This window comes from Sarcophilus harrisii, chromosome 3 (assembly GCF_902635505.1).
Source record: "Sarcophilus harrisii chromosome 3, mSarHar1.11, whole genome shotgun sequence".
Lineage (NCBI taxonomy): Eukaryota > Metazoa > Chordata > Mammalia > Dasyuromorphia > Dasyuridae > Sarcophilus > Sarcophilus harrisii.
This window is the reverse complement of record NC_045428.1, coordinates 71,206,176-71,230,915: the sequence shown is the minus strand read 5'-3', so window position 1 is coordinate 71,230,915 and position 24,740 is coordinate 71,206,176. Positions and strand designations below refer to the sequence as shown.

The 24,740-nt window shown below is 32.1% G+C and overlaps 1 protein-coding gene across 4 annotated transcripts in view; it reads right to left on the bottom strand.

The window, feature by feature from the left end:
- Positions 1-24,740, bottom strand: part of ERBB4 (erb-b2 receptor tyrosine kinase 4) — a 1,320,366-nt gene that overhangs the window by 306,718 nt on the left and 988,908 nt on the right. For 2 of the 4 annotated variants that reach the window (XM_031963609.1, XM_031963611.1), the window contains exons 15-16: positions 16,238-16,392; positions 7,022-7,066 (exon numbers count right to left, since the gene is read on the bottom strand). In XM_031963609.1, the coding sequence (XP_031819469.1) occupies positions 7,022-7,066; positions 16,238-16,392 (200 nt within the window). Of the gene's footprint in view, positions 1-6,829; positions 6,905-7,021; positions 7,067-16,237; positions 16,393-24,740 lie in introns of all 4 variants that reach the window. The other 2 variants (XM_031963608.1, XM_031963610.1) reach the window with 1 other exon arrangement.

Here is a 24,740-nt window from a genome sequence, read left to right as displayed (position 1 = left end):
AGACATGCAGATATTTTCTTAACTTCAAAAAGTATGTGGTAAATCTCTATGCCAGAACTTAAATTCAGGAATTGTCCCATGAAAAGCCATTTGTAGACTGAAAATAAATGTTTGAGGAAGGAACAGAACATCTTACATTCTTTTCTTTCTTTTTTTTTTTTTTTTTAATTTCGATTCATTGTTCTGCCAGCTACATCATATTGCTTTACAGGATCATTTTTATTTTGAATTCAAAATACTGGGAGAGACCTTTCTGGTGAGGTCTTTCATAGTTTAAAAGCCCAATATGATACTTAAAAAGTAATTTTTAGGCATTTATATTGTCCAAAAAATTACAATATTACTTTAGAGAATGCAAGTTTTCCGTTATATCAAATTATCTTTAGCATTTTCTGGGTCTACTCTTCTCTTTGCTTCTATCCATTCACATGACACCTACTACAGATGAGCATTTATTCTATGGATGGATGTTAGGAACTGACAATATTTTTGAAGGTATTTACATCCAAGGAAAAGAAAATTGTGGTTTTGTTTCTTTTTTCAATGTTTTTCTGAATATTCTAAATATATTTATGATCTGATAAAACATGATTTTATTCTTCCATTTTATTTAAAAACTATTAAGTACTATATAATACTAATTACATGAATATATATCTAATTGTCTAATTTCACTAAGAAAAAAAATTTAAAAAAACAACCAATAAATGGAAGCAACTCAGATGCTAAGGATCATATTCAAGGGACTGCAAATGTATATCTGAAAGAAAAAAAGGCAAAAAAAATCCATTATTTTCTGCCTTATAATTTATATTCTTAATGAAGGATACTACCAAATTGCTAAGGATGAAAATTTTATGCAAGCTTTAAGATATCTAAAATATGTGGGCATCTATAATACACATAAAAACTATATCAGCATAATTAAAAAGTCTTCTTACAAAAAAAGTGATTTAAACAGTTGGAGAAACATTAGTTGCTCAAGGATAGACTGAACCAATATAATAAAAATGACCATGCTGCCTAAATTAATTTACTTATTCAGCATCATACCAATCAAACTAAAAAAACCATTATTTTCTAGAGCTAGAAAAAAGTAACAATATCTATCTGAAAATACAAATATTAAGAATATTAAAGGAACTGATGAAAAAATAATGCAAAGGAAGGTGTCTCAGCTGTATCAGATTCCAAACTATATTATAAAGTAGCAATCATCATAACTATTTGGTACTAGCTAAGAAATGGAGTGGTAGATAAGGTACACAAGAAACTATTAAATACCACATATTATCATTACTGAATTGTTGAGGGTAACAGGAAAGAAATGTAGGGTAAGATTCTAAATGTCCCATTATGTCCAATTTTTCTTTTTGTCCTTTATTGCAAATGAACCTGCTTTGATTTTTCAATGAAATATTGACATTTTTAGAATTTGTGTTCCAACTCCAAATCCAGGTACTTGAAACTTCTTTTTTTTTTTTTTTTGCCTCCAGCTGAAATTTTAATTTTATCTGGCCATAATTTAAGAATAGATATTAACATTCATGCATCTCAAAACCTTTTATCTTTCTGGGATTTTTAGTTCTAAGAAAAAGAAATAGTACACTTTGATTAGATAGTGTTGGCTAACACATAAGTTGGAATGTATGAGCAAATTCCAAGGAAACACTGAGATCAATGTTTTTCTCTTTCCCTTCCTTTTGATATATTGAAATGATGACAAGTATAAGAAAAACTATATAACTCTTTTATCTTTTTAACCTTTCTTTGATTCAAAAGCAGAACCAAAATGTACAGAGAATGGTGGGTTAAGAATAGAAATAAGGGAGAGCATTCACTTTTGTTTATTAAAGAACAATTCATTTCATATCTATTAAGTTTCCTAAGAGCATTGTGTTAATGACCCTGGTTTGGTTTTGTTGATATTTCTGGAGAACAAATTCTGGAAAATCCAACTAAAACTGAAAATTAAAATCAAACTGGAATGGTAAAATATATACTTGTTGACTTAGAGCCATTCTATCTTTAAAAAAAAAAAAAGTTTATTATGAGCAGAGTAATTAACAGATTTTGTTCCTTCTTTTTGGCTGTGGAAATTCATGAAGAAAATATACTCAGGTGGTCACCATGAGAGAAGTGTATCAATGCAGTGAGGGCTCACACAGATGAAATCATAACTCTTTCTAAGAACTGAAGAAGGCATCATGCAGAATTAACCAACTGTCTCACGTAAACATTGATAGATATCACAGGTAAAAATATGAGTATATCACTATTCACCAATTAAGTCTTTTTGGGACAAAAGAATTATAGTTATAGCTCTTTCTCAAAGACTTGCAAATTTGTCACAGGTGGATACTATATTCTATATTTGATTGGTATGAGAGAAACTGAATTGCAGAAAGCAGTCACAACAAAAGAGCTTAATGGATATTGTGTTATTGTGGCATTTTACATTTCTTGGTCCATCTGTGATTTGATCTTATGTTAAGCAACAAGAGGAAATACTTTTGCAATGTAAATTTGATTTGGAATATAGTCACAAATCGGTGTAAATATAGTAATTGTGTTTGTCTCTATGAGTGTGAATATGTGTGTATATATATATATATATACTATGTATGCAACTACATGTATATATGTGACATTGGATTAAAAATCTGCCAAATAACAGAAAGTAATCAATAATTGATTCTATTATAATCCCTATAGAAATTATAGGATAAAGTGCATGTTGAAATATTTTACATCAAAATTTGAACAAAGAATAATAAAATTTGTTGAATATATATATTAACCTGAAATCATGATGCTCAGACTAACAAAGAGATACAATAGATATTTAATTTTTTTAATATAAAAGGGAAAGTAAGAGGATGCTCTGGAATACCAGGTGTCTTTGGAGGAACAAGTAGTATATTCCAGAAGGGACAAAGAAAAAAATACACTATCCCTTCCAACTCACTTGGAAGAAGCCTGTAAGCTAAATGGAGTGTAGAAAACCAATTTGTGAATTGCAAGACTGGGAAAGAATAACACAGTTTTGAAAATGAAAGCTGATAAAAGAAATTGGAAACATTTCACCTGTTTTCATTTAAAACTTCAATCTTTGTTCTGCTGATTTAGACAACAGAATTCAGCATAATGGAGCAGTAAGGAATATGAACTCTAAAGTGGCAGGGGGATATGCTTTGTATAATTTAGTGACCAAAAGAAAACTAAACTCTTAAAAAAAAACAGTCCAGGTACAGTATTTCATAAAAGTCAACTTGTCATCACTGATTGTTTTCTGTCCCTGTCTCTATGTTGATATTGAGTTAAATTTAATAACTTCATCGACTTCAGGGATTAAACTTTCCCTCTAAAGGGAAAGTTGCTCTAAAGCAACAAAGGGCAGAATTTCATGGTCTGTCTAAATGTCCCACCTCCAGTACCATATGCTCAGTATATCTAAAACCAAGCTTATCACTTTTCCCTCTAAAACCAGCCCTCATTCCAACAATATTTCCCTAAATGACAGCCTATTATCCATGTCCAAAACTTTGGCAACCTCTTACCCTTTTCTCTGTCTTCATCGTACATGTCTATTATGTAACTGAGACCTATTAATTTTAGCTCATATTTGTTTCTTTCCTATCCTTCCTACTCTTGCTGTCATCATCCTATTCATATAGGTTCATCATACCAAATTACCTGAATGGATGCAATATCCTTTTACTAAGTTTTTCTGACTCTTGCTCCTCACTACTCCAATCCATTCCTCACTGTGGGAAAACATTTTCCTTTTGCAGAGATCTAGTCAAACAAGTCTGGGCAGCTACATGACACAGTAGATAGAGTGCCATGCCTGGACTTAGGAGGAGCTGAATTCAAATCTGACCTTAAACATTTACTAGCTATGTAACTCTCAGAAAGTCATTTAACTTATTTGCCTCAGTCTCCCCATGAACTAGAGAAGAAAACTGGAAGTCCTTTCAAAAATTTTGTGAAGAAATCCTCAAATGGAATCATAAAAAGTCAGACATGGCTGAAACTACTGAATAACAATAAATTGTGTTATTCAAAACTCTGCAATAGCTCCCTATTGCCTAGTGAGAAACAGCACACACACATATATACACAAAATTTTCCAACTCAGTTCAGAAAAAAAAAAAGTTGTGTTTATTATGCCTAGAATTTAATATCTTCCATAATCTGAAGTCATCCTATCCTTCTGCCTTATTTTATGCTACTGCTCTTTCATTTTTCAACATTTTAACCAAACTTAATTATCTTCTCTCCCAAATATACCCTGTACTTTATCACTTCTATGCATTTAATCTTCAATATCCTCTATTCCTAATGTGTTCTTACTATCCCCTCCTTGCTTCTTGAACTCATCTTTTAAATCTTAGAAGAAAAAAACTCCTCATTAAAGGAACATTTCTGATCATATATATATATATATATATATATATATATATATATATTTTCTTTAAAAGACATTACTTGGAACTTTCTAATATATTTCAACAAATATGATATTAAAGAGTTATTTGCATACTTGTTGTATCTCCTCCCCCCACAAAATAAACTGTCATCTCCATTAGAATAGGGATACTTTTCTTCTTTAATTTTTTTTTTACCATGTCCTAGAACAGATCTTTCTATAACTATAAGATTGATCAGTATTTCTTTGAATCGATTAAAAGTAAGACTTTAAATGTCATCAGAGGATGAGAAAAATAGAAAGGATTTTTGAAAGATCTCTGGTCCTAGAGCAGAAATAAATTATTGCAATTTTAAGTTTATATAATAAAGAACTTGCTTAACATCATTTACTAATCCATTTCAATATGAAAAAAAACCAAAAACTTCAATCAAGTCTTCTTATGCACACAGTGAAGTCCATCTAAGTCTAGATTTCTAAAACTAGATTTCTGTAAAAAGGCGATGTTAGAGAACTACAATGAATTCTGCCATAGTGATACAGAAAAAAAGAAACTCAAGTCAATTGAACCAATATTTATTAGTCACTTACTATGTCAAAGGCTCTGTAGATAAAAAGACAAAACAAAACTGTCTCTGCCTGAAAGAAGAAAAAACATATATAGAGATAAGTAATTATAAACTAATTTAAGGAGAGAAAAAGGTACTTTCAAATTGGCGAAGGAGAAATTGGAAAATTTTTTAAGGAGATAGCACCTGAAATGATCTCTGAAAGAAGTTATGAGGGGAAAGGTCAGAGGGCTTTCTTATCAAGCATGGGCCTGCAAAAGTACAGAGGTGGCAGATCACACATTGTGTTTAGGAACCAGTAAAGATACCAATGTGGGTACATCAGAGAGGATAGAAAAAGGAGTAAAAGGAAAATAGCTTAGAACTTGACTTAAACAAGATCCTAGAAGAGAATTTTGCACTTTGACCTAGATATAATGGGAGCCATTGGAAATTATTTTCAGCAGGAGAGTGACCTATGTCTTAGGATGCTAATTTTGGCAACCACATGAATAGATGATAAAAAGAAAGATAAAAGTAGAGAGGCCAATTATAAGAATGTTTTAATAGTTAAGGAGTGATAAAGATCAAGAGTAGGAATCATAAAAAACAAAAGAAGGAAACAAAGGATATTTTCTCCTAATTAATAAGATACCATAATTTCTAGGACTGAGACAGTCAACTTATTTCAATGAAATCGTTGAATAATTAGATTTAAGATAATTAAAATACCATAATTTCAAGATGTATAATGACAGTAAATGTGATGTCATGAAAACATGTGAGTAACATTAGTGACCTAGTATTCATTATGTATTTTGGAACTTTTACTCCCTCTTATTGCATGATGACACACACTCTTTCTTTGGGAACATGATTGCACATTCTGATATCATTAATCAGATTTAGAAGAAGGCTATGGAGTAGCTGCTATCCAAGGAACTTAGTTTTTTTCTGTGCAAAACAAGATGGAACTTTAACTGCATGTTCTCACCAACTGAGCTTTATATCATGGCAAACAATTGCCAGTGAGAATGAGGCCAGTTTTCTTGGAATCAAGTCATTTTTCAAAACTTTTGATTTCACAATTGATTTCATAGGAAAAATACTTAAAACACAATAGCATATATAATACCATGTCATAATCTACATAATTCAATTCTTATACTACTTGCATAATTAAACTGAATTGAAGTTCAAGTTTTCTATTTCTTAAGCACCTTGTTAAGCAGCAGTTACATGTTCCTAAAAGATATAATGGTCCTCCCAATAAAGATATGAATAAAGAAAATATGAAAGATTTTCACAAAAAATACAAGATGGAAATGTTTAATGTACACATGTTTTGATATTGAAAAGTAAAAATTACTATGAAACATTTAATTCCATGAAACTGATGATAAAACCATTATTGATCTGTTTCTAATAAACATACCAACCAGTTTATATTAGTTTTTTTTAAAAATCAGAATCTAATTATGACTCATCAAAGATTAATTTAAGGAATAGCTTAAGCACAGACTTCTACATATTCCATCAAAAATGCCTTTTTTTTCTAATCACAGAGTTCTGAACTTTAAATTTTCTGGTAAAATTCTGGGTAACTGGCTTGTCACTGTTTTTTTTTTCTTTTTCAGTTTTCTAAATTAATTAGTAACATTGATAATCAAGATATTTTACTGAAGAAAGAAGTGAATAAATAGAAATGAAAATAGTTGGTGTTTCTATGTATCTTTCTTAATCCATAGATTATTAACTTTTAAATAAAACACTAAACTGGTTAGTACTTCTCATCTAGTGCAATTGGGAGAAGATTTGAGAGACAAAATGGAAACATGGTTGATGTTACCTAGCATGTTGTGGTAAAGTGGAATGGCCCGTCCATGGGTAGTAAATGCAGTCATGACTAGAGGGACCGCTACACCTGCAGGCAATTACAGAACAGAAAATATCACTCGCCATTCACAGAGACATGCACTCATGCACCCTGGCTCACACTTGGAGCATCAGGAGGGAGAAAGGAAGTAAGCACTCCAAATACCTATCCATCAGGCCAATGCAGTCATCGATACTTGAGCCTATGCACCTGCAGCATATCCAGATTTTTTTTTTTTAAAGGAAAGGAAAGAAAAAAATCAGTTATTTTCAGAAAGATTAAAAAAACAAATATCTTACATATCACATTACTAATTACAATTACTAAATGTTTTTCAAGATCCCATAAATTAAACCAGAGTCAAAATAATTATCTGAAAGAAATGCAGTAAAGAAATGAAATGACCTCTCAAGTAGATTTCATAGAAAATAAGTTCATAGCAAAAGACAATTGGTTGCTGTAGATCTCTTCCAAACAAGTGGATCTTTTTCAAAATTTGTAGACACAATTCTTTTGCTCCTTTCACACATATTCCTGAAAACCTGATAAGTCCATGGCAATGCCATGATTACTCTTCTAAACTTAGTTTCTTTTAAAATTTATTTAAATTCAAGTAAAACATCATTGATCACATTATAACTTAATGCTAACCTTAGATCGAGTTGATTAAGAGTGAGCATCTAGAAAGTTAACATTTTGTTGGATTCAGAACAAAATCAACAAAAGATTTTATTTTCTATCAGGAACTGCCTTTAAGATACATTTAAATCAAAACAGGAATTCATTTTACAACAAATAATTCACTTTATTGTATTTCAGTTTAACTTGAAAGTTTTCTTTAAAATAGCCCCATTCTTCTTGTGATGGAAAGTGCCATTTACATCCAGAAAGAAAAATGTGGAGACTGAATGTGGATAAAATCATAGTGTTTTCACCTTTTTTGTGTATTGTTTATTTTTCCTTTCACATGTTTTTTTCCCCTTTTGATCTGATTTATTTTTTGCACAATTTGACAAATATGGAAATATGTTTAGAAGAATTGTGCATGTTTAACCTATACTGAATTGCTTTCTGTCTTGAGAGTGAGAAGGAAAGAGAAAAATTCAGAACACAAGGTTTTGCAAAGATATATTTTGAAACTATCTTTGCATGAATTTTGAAAAATAAAATACTATCAAAAACAAAAAAGCCCCATTCTGACAGGTAAATAAAAAACAGGTATATATGGGGGGGGGGGGGGAGAGAAGGAGATTGTTTAAGTTACCATTATATAAAAGTCAATAGTAGTTATTAAACATCCATCCTGCAAGCAAATGAATCAAAGGAGGTCCAAGTACTTAATAATCCCAAGAAGTTTACATTCAAGTCCAATTACTTTTGTGTATCTCATCTATCAAATGAACTGGATAAGTAAATGGCATAGAAAGTTCGACCCTTATTAGTCAAGTAAACAACAACAAACTTCATTTGTACAAAGCAAATGAATACTTTCTGAAATTTAGATGTCAAATAAACTTATTTTTTGTTTGCTTTCTGATTAACCTAATTGTTTTTACCTTTAGAAATTCTATAAAGTCTTCCAATCTCAATTTACTAACTCATTTAAGTTATATAGAGGCATTTTTTTAATGCCTCCATTCTCTGAAACAAAAAGCAGTCCAAAATCAGAGCCACTCCAAATGGACATTAAAGTGCTCCTAGAATAAATGTAGATTGTCCATTACTTCAGAAAATTCACAGAAATTAGTGATCTAAAATGAAAATGTATAATACTAGCTAAAAGAGTCAATGTCTTTACTTTTAAAATAGGAATTTTAACATTTTATTTATTCAGAAGTCCTTTGTCATTAACATCTTGACTAAAGTGAGGCAAGATGAGCATTAATTAGCTTCCTCAGCTCTGGGACATTCATCTGTCATTCAAGTTACAATGATGATGATTTCATATCTTTAAAGAAACATACCACAATATATTTGAATAAGCATCACAAGGATATCCACACATATCTATTTTCATACATAGTTTTTCTAGAAATAACTGTTTTGACAGATAAGAGTTGTTTTTTGATTTTGGGTTCTATTTTGATTATATAAACTGAGTAGCAGACTCTAAACTCTTTCAGATGAAAACATTACATTTTGAATTTATGCCTTTGATAAACCCAGAAGAAGATATTTAGAGGTGAACTTTGAAGGTGAAGAAATATGAAAATGAACTTATAGAGACTTTTGGTTCTATCGCTTTAGGATTATTTGTTCTTCATATTAAAATGTAAACTATTTAAGCTCCTGAGGACAGTGTGTCTCTTATATTTGTATCCTTATTACTTCATGCAATACCTGACAATTCAATTCAATAAACATTTAAACATCAATAAACCATAAACCACCTTCTATATATCAAGTCACAATGCAAATAGTATTTGCTTAATATATGCTATAATGATTAATTTGTATCCTCCAGAGAACTACTATACATGGTAATAATTTCTTAAATATTTCTGAATTATGTCATTTAAATACTTTTTGAATTGGAATGAAACGGGTATGGAAAAGGTATGAAAGATTAGATATTGATAATCTTTCTTGTTTATGCCAGCTTTTAAAATATTTCCCTGGTGTAACAGGCCTTATTTTATTGCTTAGTTCACTATGAAAAAGTAGCTTTTGGGGCATATTTAATTAATTTTTATAATAAAAAAAATCATGCAAAAAACTCCCTAACATTTTATAATCAGCTGAAAAGAAAAATTTTGTAAATTTAAAATGGTGAAATTGCTAGGTGAAGTATTAGCATTTTTCAAAAAAAAAAATTCCAAGTTATATATTTTCAGAAGGAGCTGAAGGAATTGAATATATGATTGTATATCCACAAACATATATTACATATATACATATATATATATATATTCTACACATGCATAAGCATGTATGCATACATGTATTAATGCCTTACTCTAAGCTAAATATCATTTGGCAGTGTAGTATTTACTGATTTCATAGTCTGGTATATCCACAAGTATGTCAATACCATTTTCACTATCCCCATTTTATAGTTAAGGAAATTGAGGCAAAGAGAGGTTGAGTGACTTGCTGAGTCACTCAGCTAAGTCTTTGAGATAGGATTCACATCTCCATTGTGCTTCTAGTTGCTTCATGGCTGAAGACTACTCTCTTTTACTCTATACAGTGACTATAGTGAAGCAACACCTAGGTTGCTTGATTCCTTACAGGAGGAGGTGTCTCAAAGCCAGGCAATAAGTTTATTTTCATATACTCATATACATCTTAGATCAACAGAAATCTGATAGCTCCCTAATTTATATCACGGTATTTTCCACATTTTTTTCTGAGTCATTAGTGCCATTTACATATTTAATCTAATAAAGCTGGAATTGGTTTGTTTTAAAGCAATTATAGATCCCAATGAGATGAAAGCAAACAATTTATGGTAGCTACTTTTTAATAGTTGCTTTGAATATTTTTCAAATAAAATTTGAAGAATGTGTGTGTATATATATATATATATATATATGTATGTATGTATATACATATATATATATTTAATCTGAAAACAGAAATAAATCAGAATTAATATGACTTTTATATTGGTAAAATATCGACAATATATTAGAATAAAGTGTCATAATTTATTTTTTTGCTAAATAAATGAATTAAAAAAAAAAAGAATTCTAATAACATCCGGCATCCCACTTTTTAATTAAAAATAGATCTGAAAGACCATATACAGCACAAGAAATAAACACAATGGCATAAAGCAACCCAGTATCTTATGCCCTGAAAATATTCTGTGTTCCTAACCAAGCTAGCAACCTATAGGGAAAGGAATTTAATAGACAATTCACTTGTTGATACTGATAGATATCTCATTTATATTGAAAAAATTGATTTTAGAATTATGGAATGCAGTAGATTTCAAAAGAATTTTTGGACAGAAGTATGTGTTGTAGGTTGGAGGATAGAGTTCATTTCTTAAATATGTTTTCATAAAGCCATTTTTTTTTAGCAATTCTATACTGACAGATTTCTTAATATGTAAAAATAACCTTGGTATTTCTTCTGAACTGTCTTCTAGCCAGAAAAAGAAGAGACTAATAGACCACCTTCTGTCTAGGAAAAGTTGTGATAGTCTATAAATAATAATGTATAGATTTGTTTCTCATTAAAAAATACTTCTATGGTCATAATTTATGTGCCTTAATGTAAATTTTTGATATTAATAACTTCTGATATTTCTCCTCTGATATCGCTTTCTCTTTCAACTTCCTTTGGAATTGATTCCTTAATTCCTTCAAATGGTATCTTATCTGTCATGATTCTACTTCATCTTTATTTGTTCTAGTTGTTTTGCTCTTCCCAACTGTGTTTTCTTGTATAAGCAATACAGGCTTATGGTGTTAGAGTCCAAATGAGATAATTGATAATACTTGATGATGAAAAGTTATTTTGACTTATTTAAGATTCTGAATATTATCCACAGGTCAATAGAGAGGAGTATAATGGGCATAAGAATTCAATGGGTTTCACACAACGAGTTATGACATAGAAATAGTATGAAGGATACTATAAATGTGATTTTAAAATCTGGCTATTTACATTGCAAGCATAAGGAATGAATAATCTAATTCCTCTGTTTGTATCCTTGTGATTTCAGGTTAACTCAGGGAATTCATTAGCATAATGTATATACAACATTTTGAACTTATGGGAGGATATTAACAGAAGATAGTGAGCTGGATTTCAAATTTCATCACTAGAACAATAACAACAGAACAATATCAGAAGATATTTACATTGATCCATTGGAGTATTGACAGTAGCAGGATGATACATTAGATAACCAGATAAATATGTATTATCATATAAAATATATATTATATACATATATATTGTATAATGTGTATTCAATGAAAGATCAATTGTAATGATATTTATTGACATTGAGATGGTTCTTAATTTTCAAGATCTCAAGATTTAAGCTAATAGAATCAAAGCTCTGGAGAGTTCATTAAACTACAAAGTCCTTGACCAACAGCTTGGATGTGAAAGGGCTGTCTTGTTGCTCTATGGGGCCCAGGCTAGATAAATTGAGGGAAACTTATCAACAGATTGGCTTTAGTGATGACTATGCTGATGACAAGTCCATAGAAGGATTATTGACACTGATGAAATGATATGTCCTTGAAGAATTTGGATAATAGTATGTACCAATGATACATTCCTTGCCTTCTTATTATAGTGTTATTGCTAGCAATAATGTTGCAGCCTATATATACCCATTGTGTCTTTCCATTGATCTTTGGGTTAAACAAAAAATTTTATTCTTCTGAGATCAAAGTATTATATGATTCATAGCCCTATAGATTTATTATTACAATTTTTTTTGAAAATTATTTTTTTAGGGAGGAAGGAGCAAAAAGGCAGTTTGATATCATTGAAAATTTCCCCAATGTAATACATTTATAAAGAACAAGGTAGGCTACTGGACAGAGCATTAAACATAGAATCAGAAAGCCTTTATTCAAACCCAAAATATTTATTATGTTTTTTTACTGAGCCAATCACTTAAGTTAACTGAGCAAGTCAGTTCCCCCACCTATAAGATAGAGATGAAAATATTACCTACTTCATAGGGTTATTTTAAGGATCAAAATAGGTATCTTGATCAATATGTATATCTATCATTTACATATATGAGGATATATGTGTATATATATATATAGATATATATAGATTACATATAATATGTATTTTCCTATATATACATATTTGTAAATGAATAAATGTATGTGTATCCAGATACAGAGATACAGCTATATCCATCTACATATTTTTTTTAAATTTTTCTATAACTTTTAGCTAGTATTATTGCCCTTGGGAAATCTTTGTTCCATTTGGACTTTGTAAAGTACTTCCTTGAAACTGGAAATATACATATCCTCCATGAGACTGGAAATAGGTACTAGATTCCTCACCGGGATGTTTCAAATGATATATGACCCTAAGTGCATCTCAGTAAAGTACAAATATCAATAAGAACCATCAAGTTAGAACCATTTCAGAACAGAGCTAAATGATTGTTTGTATGTGTCTATATGGATGTATATTTGTTTGTATACATTCATACATTAATTTATATAAATTCAAGGGCCGTGTAGATAAATTAGGGAAGGCTTGAGGATGAATTTTTTGTTCATGAAGCCACCTACTAAGATATGGAAAGCTGATACCTCAGTTAGTAAAAGGAGTACTTCATCAATGTAGTCACAAATTTTGATACATTTAAATATAAGTATTTCATCTGAGGCACTTATTATGATCATCATATTCAATATAAGCTTAATGGAGTAAGTGCTTTTTAGATTTTGTCAGATGATTTTATTTTTTGGGTACCATTAAAAAATAAAGGTAACAATTTTCTTTCTAAAAAGTGATGAAAACACCATTACAATTAACTTAGTTCCTGGCTTATTAAACTGTCACTTTTGAGACTTATAAAAGTGATGCTGGTGGCTATAGGGAAAGCTGGTCTAGAAAGCCTTTACCATGAATTTCTAAGATCACATGTAATCTACACATGTTAAACATTATTTCAAAGGGAAAATAGTCATTTGTTGCATCACCTAACCAAAGATTCTATGATTTTAACCTGAACTGCCATGGTTTTGTATATCCAATTTGAAAAACAAAGAAACAAAAAGGATTCTCTAATATATGTATTTCATCAAAAAATTTCAAAGAGGCATGTTGGCCAGTAGTAGAGCAGAAATGAAAACTCCTCAGTCCAAAAATTATATTCTGGGGCTCTTTAGCCTTAGGCTAAAATGCAGATTAAAAACACATGGGGTTGAATCAATCATTAGAGACTCCATTTGCCCCCCAACATGATGCATTCCCATTCTATCTATCCACAGCCCTTAATATCCCAGTGTTGAAGACTGGTTCCTTTCTATTTGCTCTTGGTTCCCAGGTGAGCATTCGGGATTTGTTCTTCTCTGTAATACACCTTCATGCTGCCTTCTGGCCAGGATCCAAGATCTTGCAGTTCAGGGAAAACTATTTCTTTTTCAGAGTTTTCTACTTCTATCTTCCCTGACTGTATGTATTTCCCTTTATTGCATAACTGTGATTTAAAGAAGCTGGGAGGAAGACATATCAGCAACAGATCCAGTCTGTGTCTCTGTGATCTCACTTTCATTTCCCTAATGGTTCCATTGTAATTAGATTTGCAAAGGCAGCAAAAGGTCTCATTTTGAATGGCAACAGCTGTTGACATCAACATTATATTGAATAATTTACTGGTTTAATTTTAGCTGCAAAACAATAAAACCCTCTTGTGGATGATTATTTTAACAAGTAAAGTTCCCTCTCTCCTAACCCTTCACCCCTTCATCCTCCCCCCCTACTCCTCTTTCACCTAGCCTGGGACTCTTCCTTCCTTTCCAAAGGTACGTGTTGTTCTTCATGAAATATCTTAACTCAGGTAAAAGCACCCTCCAAAACACACAACTAGTACCCAGTGATCACTTTTTAGCTTCCTCCACGAAATACTTCTTCATGATGATTTCAGCCCCCATGGGTCTTTGTGCTAGCATTCATTACTCAATGAAGGGACAAAGGTATATTGGCTGAACTGAACTTGCTTGCAGAGTTTTTAATATTCCACCTTTTAAGGACTGCCACTGAGGAAAACAGCTTAAGCTGCTGGTGCTCATCCTGTAGAAAATGGTTGAAATACTTAAAAATGGTTGTCTTTTCCTCTGGCAGTAGATAGTGTTGGTTGCTTAGCTTCTGCAATATCTCCTTACCAGTTGGTCATTAAACTAGCAAAGATCTTGAATTCTCATACTTACCTGCAAGAGTTAATGTATCCATAACAGCAGGAGGAGAACTTTGTGTTATAACTTAAGGAGGAAAAGTCTCTCAATTCTAGAATAAGTTGGTTTTACAACAAAATGAGAGAAAAGCACTGCTAAAAAAAAATGTCCTATAAGCAGTTATTTTTCAGTGTGGGTGTAACTATCCAGCAAGATTCAGCATCATCTTTTGCGGGGGTGGGGTGAGGAGGAATGGAGCTTCAATGAAATAAGAGACTTTCAATCAATTCTATTGAAAAAAAAAAAAACAGAACTAAACAGAAAAATGAATTTACAAATACTGGACTCAAGAGAATGAAAGAAAGGTAAATGGGGAAATATATGTTATTTAAAGGTTAAGTTGTTTACATTCCTAGAGGGGAAATAAGTGGGTGAAAGTATTTCTTCAGATTTTCTTTTTGTGCTTTTTATTGTTTTTTTTTTCCTTTTTTTTTTTTCCTGCTTCCTTATAAATTGTTCTGTAGTCAGGCTTCTCAATATCTTTTTTGATCATTGACCCCTACTTGGAGTTCAAGAAAATTTCCTAATCAAAGCTTAAGTATGGCTATATCTTCAGTCTTTCCAAAAGGGATTAACATGTACTCTTCAGGAAATATGTGGGAATCTGATATTGTAAAATAAATTTTATTAACTAAATGAGAAAAGAGACATACACATCTTTAAACAATATATTGCTTTAAAAGAATTCAAGGTTATATTAAAATGGTCTTTATGTAATGTATCTTTATAGGTCAGTTTTTTTTAAAACATTTCTATTTTCTCAAGTTTCTCTGTTTCATCTGTCATCCTCACTTGTTCTGAAAGAGTTGGTCAAAGCTCTGGATCAAAGGGATAGTTCTTTACTGAAAAACATTTATGACAAAAAAAGAAAACTGTATCTTTGAATCGAGATTTTTAAAAAATCAACACCAAAAATATTATTATCAATTCTCAGAACTGGAAAGGAACTCAGAATCCCTTAAATTTCTAACCCATCTAAAGAATTCTATCCTTTTCACAATCTCCTTAGAAAAGATGCAATTCTCCACTTTTAGCTAGAAAATCTCCCATGATGCGAACATTTATATATTGGTTTCATCTTCAAAGACTAATCAAATTCATCTAATGCTATTTTTTCCATTTTATACTGTCTGTCCCTTTATGTCACTTAAATTATTAAAAAAACAAAAAACAAAATTATTGTTAGGTTATTATATAATGAAGAACAACTATCAAATTCTTGAATGGTCCAAGTTGTGTTGAAACTAAATTGTTTATCATGGAATAAAAAAAAAAAAAAACTGATGTAAAGATAATTTTCTAATTAATTGTTTCACTTCAGTGTCTCTAAACTCAAAGCATCAGACATGAATCAATATTAGAGCCTAGGGTAAAAATGGTTTCAGAATAAGTAGAACAGCATTTCTTCTGGCCAATTTAAAACATCTAACCTTTGACCTTCCACATTTACAAAAGTCAAAATTTTCTCTTTGAGAAAACTTACCCTTGGGTGCAATTTGGGTGACAGGGGTGACATTCATGGTCCTGGTCAGCATATTTGAATATGAAGCTATTGGCACCCTGTAATCCATCAGGACATTTTTCCACACAGTTTGGACCATCCTTAAAATGAGAACACTTAGTACAGTTATCTGGTCCCTGCAAATGAGAAAAGAAAGAAAAATGGATGAGCTTTCTTCTGAAATTATTAAGAAAGTTGGCTTGCTAGGAATACATTAGGCATTGTTTTCTCAAAGAAACTGGAAGACATTTCCGAAATAATGAATGTGGATTTAACTATGTAAAAAACAATTAATTGTAATGAAAAACACACAGCAAATTCTTAGAATACCTTATTGCAAACAGGACCTTTACAGAATAATACAAAAAAAAGTTTTGTTTTGAAATATTACAATTGTCTTCCTTTATCAAAATTTCTTTGATCTACCATAGGGACACAATTTTAGCTTCTCTTCTCATAACTTTACTTGTTTTGTTCCCAATATTAACTGACTAAAATGGCAAGTGATCAATTCAATGGAATAAGGAATAACAGCATTTTCTTTGCATGATAATTTGACAGTTAACATTAGATTACAACAATATCTGGCAATACCACATTTGTTCTGAGTCCATTTCAATCATCTTCATTACAACTTTGAAATGGGAAATAAGGACCCTGAAAATAATTGCTAATGTACTCAAATGGAAATATTTTTCCTTATGTACAACATGCTAAATATTAATGATGAATGAAAAAAATTTATAAAAACCATTAAGTACTTAATATGTTTAAAACACTGAGCTAAATGCTGGCAATGCAAACAGAAAATCATGATAGTCCCTGTTATTTTGGAGCTCACATTTCAATCAGAGTTTTGGCTTTAAGTTACATAGAAAGACTATTTAGTCCTAAGGGTTCTACAACAAATCAAATGGTAATGTCTCTTCTTTAGTGTTATTTTAACTGAGAAAAATACAGGAAATGAACCATTTCATGGTGCCAAGGAATTTGGGGGCAAGAATTCTCTTTACTAGGTCTTATAGTGGCTGTGGCTATAAAGAAGTGGAGCATGTGGTCCCTGAAGAGGTAGATACAAAGTCTTATTCTTCTAAAGTCCTCTGGAATTTAAAACTCTTTGCGACTTGGACCCTTCCTAATATTTTAGTCCTCTTATAATTAATTCACTGTCTTCCATGTACTCCAGGATCCAATTACATTAGCATGCTTAACTGTTCCTCACACATGATATTTAATCTCTTATTTCCATGATATTGCAGTTGACTATCCTGTATTATCTGGAATGCTCTTTCTTCTGCTGCTTTTTTTCTTAGTATCTTTGACTTCTCAAGATGTAAATTGAATCTTATTTTATGTAGGAAACCGTTCCTATTTTCCCAACTTGCCAGTATTCCTGCCTTATGAAATTACCTTCCAAGGTACATAGCAAGATACATACATATCTTGTATGTACTTAGTTATTTATATATTATCTATATCAGTAGAATGGTAGCTCCTTAAGGATAAAGACTATTCTTGCCTTTGTATCTCAGCACTTCCAGGGGCTGATATAGTAGGCGCTTAATAAATATTTGGTAATTGATAGATTGGTTAATTGGTAGTAGAAGAACATACAATATGCCTTTTGTTTTCAAAGAAAGTTCCACTGGATACTTGTTGCCAGCATTGGGTTGGAAGCAGAAACTGTGGTTGGGGTAGGATCCAGATGCTGGCATTTTCGGGGCTCTCAAAAAGAGCAAGCAAGCAAGTTATCTATGTGACTATACTCTCCTAGAATCTCATCTAATGCATGGGAGAAACCTTGTCATAAAAAGGTCTTTAAAATAAGATTTTTCCTCTACTTCATTGAAAGAGAAAGTTGGATACTACTTGTGTCATTGTGTAACTTTAAGGATGAGATTTGATACATAAAATCATTTACTAAAATATGCCTCCTTTCTTGTGTTTTCATCAAGGTAATATCAATCCAATGGTAGAGAAATTTCCTAAAACTTTTATAAAGAAAAGAAAGTAGGCATATGGATTAGTTATTGAAGTCTTCTCCATATTTTTTCCAGTTTAAAATCCTCTCACTTATTGCCCATATTTGTTTCCATTCGTTTGGGTGTTTCTCCTTTAGGATGTTTTTAAAATTTGAAGTGGTATCGTCAAAAGTCTGCTGCCTTCAAGAACATATTTTTGCATGTGATTGTCTGGTCCAGTTTTAATAACTAATATGTCTTCACACTTAGCAAAGAGATCTGGTATTTTCTGGCTCAATAGAGTATGAGATTCTCTTAGTTTCCCTGTTGCGGTAATAATTTTGTATCAGTTAAAATTTGTATTAGTTAAAAATTGGAAATGGCAATATTTGGAAGTAGACAATAGAGTTCAAGTCACTACAAGAAGTAGCATAGTTCTCTTCCCTAACTCTAAGCATTAAACAAATGGCATTCTATTGCTCTGCAATAGTAAATAGGAAAATCACAGAATTTCAAAACTAGAGTAACTCTAAGAACTCAGAAGCTATTTAATCTAAATTAATTTTCCTAAAAATTCTTTCCAATTGATATATAAATACATTAGGGACAGAGGTGAAATATAAGGGTTCCATTATTATCATTGATAAAAACTGATCCCTAGAAATGCTGATAGGTCTTCTATTTCATATTTCTTGGTTCTTTTCCCCTTCAGTTTCATCTCTAACTGCTCTGTTAGTTATCTCTAACTACTCTGGTTCAGTTAAGTCCATTGTGCCTACCTTACTGAATCCTTCTCTTGCTTTGTGAGGTGAATCTGCTAATAATCTTCAAAAGTTCAAAGAACGTTAGAGTTAAAGGATAGTTCTCTATTTTGAAAATGTTCCCTTCAATATCCCTGAGAAGCATTTGTCTAAGTCTTTGCTTAAAGATCTAAAAAGAGGGAAACCCCATTACCTCCTAAAGCTACCAAAGTTGCTTTTAAATGGATCTAATTGTTGAAAAGGTTTTTCCTATATTGAGCTTAAATCCGACTCTTTGCAATACCTATCTATTGCTCTTCTTTGTGTTTCATAGACTCAAAAAGAACAAATCTAATTCCTCTTTCATGATAGTCCTTCAAATATTTGAACTCAGCCATTATTTCTTCTCTAAGTCAAGCATTCACAGTTCATTCAACTAATCTTGTATTGTGGCATGAACTTTGTATTATGGCATTCTGATTGTCCTTCTGTGAATGAATATCAATGGCCTTTATACAATGTTATTATGTAGAAGTGAGCACATACTCAAGATGCAGTCTGAGTATTGACTTTCAGCAGGATTATCATCTTCCCAATAGGTATACTAAGCATCTTTTACTACAGTTTAAATTCACCTGGGATTGTTGACTATTAACTGATACTGAGCTGGCAAGCTTCTAAAATCTCAAGATGTCTTTCACATAAACTATTTTACAGCCATGCTGCTCTTCTAGGTCAAATTACATTTTTGTCTAAAAGAGTTAATATGATTTTGAATTACTCTAAGAGCTTTATAGATTCCAGGTAATAGTGCTAAGGCAGTCCACCCTAGTCATATCACATATAAGATATGATATAAAGTTCTGTACATTGTATTTTAGAAAGGAAAATTATCATATAGAAAGCTTCTAGAGAAGGGCAACCTGAATTGTAACAATGGCTAGTTGAAGACAATAAATATATTTAGACTGGAGAATATATGTCACCTGTCTCCTAATATTTGAAAGGATGTTATAGAGAAGAGAAATTATTAGACTTACTCAGTTTTCCTTCTAAAGAATAAAACACAGAGTTAGAGCTTGTAAAAATGCAAATTTAATCTTTACATAAGGGGGAAATATTTTTTCTCACAATAAGAATTACTCCCAAAGTGTTGTGGGCTACATTAGGAAGTAGTGGGTCATTTCTTCAAACAATGGATAGTGATTACTTGTATGCAATATGGTGAGGAGTCTGAATAAATGGATTAAACACATAAATATATATTATTATATATTTATTTTAGAGTATATTGATGGGGGTATGGTGTGGTCCCTTTAAGAATTGATTACTTCTTTCTTTCTGATTCCCAACCCGTCCTAGTTGATGCATTATCAATCCAGGACCTTTTGATTCACAAATCCTGGTCCATTTGAATTCCAATAGAAGATCCAGGCCTGTCCCAGCCCCACCAGGATCTGAGCCAAGTTGGGGCTACACCCACAGGTCCCTCCAGCTGAATCTCTCCTTATAAAAGAGTTAAGCTGGAATACTCTCTTTGCAGAGGTTCCAAACATGCCAGCCTTACACCTGGCATGCCAGGGATCTCTGTCCACTGGAATCCTATTTCTGGTGCCTATCTTACCTTCACCTATTTCCTTAACTATACTTTAACCTTACTCCCAAACCCCATCCATAATAAACCTCTTTTATCAATCTAGCTTTTCAGGCCAATAAATTCCTTTATTGGGAACTCTTGCACTGCTACTAGACTTCATTGAACTCTGTATCCTTGCACCGAATCCAAAGGGGGAGCTCCATTTAACTCCCTGTACCTGGAACCTGCCACTAGACCTCAATTAAACCCTAATTTCATTTAGGTACTCCATATCTAAGCCTCATCAATATTATATTGCATAACTGTGGGTATCATATCTATTATATGCATAATATTGATGAGGTCCTAGGTATCCAGGTGGGCATTAGCAAAAAAAGTCTAAAGCACTGACAGGATTATGACTCTCCCTGAGGTAAGGTGGAAGAGCATCATCTCAGCCTGAAGTGGGTCCTTTGTTCTTAAGAAACCTTTTTTTTTTCCAAGTGGACTTTTGATTAAATACCCATTCCAGGTAGAGGTCTCTGGAAATTTCACTTTTATTGTATCCAATTAGCAAGTCAAGTTATGATGTTAAACCCCCAAAGTTATGTTTTCCCTATAAAGGATCTGCTCATAATATATATCCTTGCTAAGCTTCTCTAGCCTACCTGTCAATAGTTATATCTAATTCTTTTTAGGGTTCTGCCTAGGATTATGATCCTGCCTTATGGTATTTTTCTCCTTGTTATAGCTAACTCCTTTTGGGGGTAAGTCTGCATGCTCAGTATCACAATAGCATCCTAAATTCCTTTTAGGATCCAGTAAAGATTAACCCTAAAAGGGTTTGCCACACTTTGCCTCACACTTGCCAAGCTTTGATTGAATCTTCCTCCTGGCAAATTGGGAGTTCCATTGGAAAACTTGTCTATCCCTTTGTTAATTACTAAAGCCTCTTTCCTTACTAAAAGTCCTTATGGATTTAAACAGCTCTTAGCAGCATAATAAAATCTATGTTCTTTGATTTGGAGGATGTCTAAACCCACAAATTCTTTTGAGATGACACACGACTCCATAACTTGCTATACCATCCCATAACTCCAACATACTTTTGGGGTATCACTCCTGTATCCCATCATTTTGGGTAACCTCATCATTTTGGAGCTTGGTGTGGGGAGAGTCTGACTCTAGCAAATAATCTCAACAATACCATATCACTATAATATTATTTATTAGATAAATAATATGGTATGACATTAATTGTTGTATCATATATAAAGAGATACTGAAGTTCCCTCTTTGACTTTTTATAATTTTTGTTCTTTTATTTATGAAGAAAATTTTTCCACTGTTTCTACCACTTTGTAAATACATTTATAGACTAAATCTGTTTTGACTTTCTGACATGTTTATGTATTTGGTAAAAGAAATAGTGGGATTTGTTTAGTTCAAGTATTTTGGGTGGCTTTTATTTTATTTTACTTTACAATCTCTGTAATGGTAATTATTTTGAATCAGTGATTTGTTGGAAATAATAATATTTGGAGGTGGTAAGAATTCATATTCCTGAAGAACCTGAGCATTGTTCTTTCCTGACTCTTAAGTTCTTTTTTGTCTATTGCTTTCCATTGGTCTAAAGCAATAAATAATAGCATCATAAAATCTTTGGATTGGAAATAACATCAAAGACTATTTAATCCAGTCAGAATTTGAATGAGAACACTCCAAATATCATCCAATCTTTATTTGATAGACTCTGATAAGGAGGCACTCCCTCTTTACCAAGGCAGTTCATTTCAATCTTAAAGAGTCCTAAAAGTTAAGAAGGTTTTTCCTTACATAGAAAAAGTCTGTCACTACAACTTCTACCCATTGATTACACATAAGGATTTTTTTGGGGGGGAGGGAGTCGGGTGAATGAACCTGTGAGTTCATCAGTATAGGGTACTCTAAATGTAGAAACTACTACTACTAATGATAATTAGTAACTCTTCTCATATATTATTTTCCAAACATAAATGCCTGAGACACTGTGAAGTTAAGGATCCAAGGCTGTAAATATAGAACCTGTACTCTATTGTGTAACAATTTCTTTTGCGAGTTGTATAAAATACTAGATTGTCCAACATTTTCTAGATATGGTCTATGTTTGTCAATACTTTATGTTGTATTTCTTTCTCATTTTCTTATTTTGACATTAAGCAAAATGATTTTTAGAAACTTAAGGAGAGAATAAGCTTTATAAAAATAATGAATTTGTATTACAATCCACCCATAGTATTATGTTGAAAGCCTAATTCAGTATAACTCAAACCTTTTCTAGTCTTATCACCTATTGTCACCATTCCTGAACTATGTTCTGGCCAAAGGAATCCCATTCAAAATTCTCATACATAAAATTCTACTTTCCATTTTTGATGTATAAGTATTGTATACCCCATATGTGTGTGTATATATATATATATATATATATATATATGATATATATATGTATATATATATGTATATTAATATATATATATATATCCCCCATACATATGTATGTATAAGTAATACCCCATGCTGTGAATACATCTCATTGCATCAAGACCTCTCAGAATTCCTAATTTATTTCAAAATTCACATAAAACATACTCTTTCTCACTCTATTCCAACAATGGTGGACCAATCCCCTTTGGAAACCTCTCCCCATAAGTCCCATAGCACTCACATAGCAGATAACTCAATAAATCTCTCACCTTCAATACACTCTTAGAAATTCCAATTCCTTTCATCCTCCCTGTAGCTGAACACTAATATGCTTTGTCTTCCTCAATTAAATATTTAGTGTATAATGAAATAGGGGCTGACCCTTAGGGACCTTCAACCATGAATAATACACTACCACTTGGTACCAATCCTCATGAAAGCTTAGGGTTCCTGATTATGGGGAATATATAGTAGTGTGAGATATAGGGATTCTACCTTCAATTCAAAGCCTGTACAGGAATCCTTTAATTATTTCCTGATCATTTACTGTTTGATGACAAGAAATCTTTTTATTGACAGATGAGCTGAAGTTCAATTTGTTACACTAGTACAAACAAATAATAGTTTTCTTTCTCTCCCTTTTGAAAGAGTAATAATGAATGATTTAAGCCTCTGGATAGAGAGAGGGTAATAGGTGCTGTTATTGGATGCCTTATCACATCACTTCATCAAACTGGTTGTGAATTGCATCAGACTCCTTTCTTTGGTCTCTTCTTGGATTTCTTTATAGATCTTGGGTAAATTAGTATTAGAGCTAGAAGAGACTAGGTTGCAACTAGCTCACTTCTAAAGTTTTGAAGAACAATAAGAGGTCCACAAACTACAATCCATGGAAAAGTGGACTGGTATTCAAAGCAGATAATCTAGTTCTGAAAAATAACATGTTTGACTCAACCCAATAGGATTTGTGTCGATAGCCCAAGCAGTATTCTTCAAGCAAGGGAGAAACTGGTCAATTGAGTATGCTGCACTCTGAAATGGGCTTGTTAGAAGGGATGCTTGTGACAAATACATTAAGTCTGGCCCCCTTTCTTCAGCAACAAAATTGTTAGATAAGCATGCACTTCTGATTTCCAAGCTTTGAGTCTTCCTCAGTCTTCTCAACAAATTTTGTGATTGTTCACGCTTAACTTTTATGACTTTATTTGATGTTTTTCTTGGCAGAGCTACTGGACTGGTTTGCCATTTTCTTTTCCAGTTCATTTTATAAATAAGGAAACAAGCAGAGTTAAATGACTTGTCCATGATCACACAGCTAATAAATGTCTGAGGCCAGAACTGAACTCGTGAAGATGAGTCTCTAAGAGCACAAAATTGGTATTCTGTGCACTGTCATGTAGCTGCCCATCTGGCCCCCTACCCATAGCTTAAAGAATGCTTAGTCTGTACATTGGGAAAAGACTGCTAATAATGACTTCTTATCTCCTATCAAAGAGTACAGTTTTCATGCTTCCAATTTTAACACCTGCTCCAGGGCACTTATGCACATATTGTTGCCTATTAAAAGAAATCATTTACTGCACAAGTATGCACAGTAGTACACCTAAATTATCCTACAAGACAATTGACTTGCTGATGTCTTCTTGCTGAGCTTGGGGGGAAAGAAAGACTTACTATGTATGAGTCAATTGGGTTTTCTGTTCTGGATTAAGAATCATGCAATGTAAAAATGAACTGCCTGA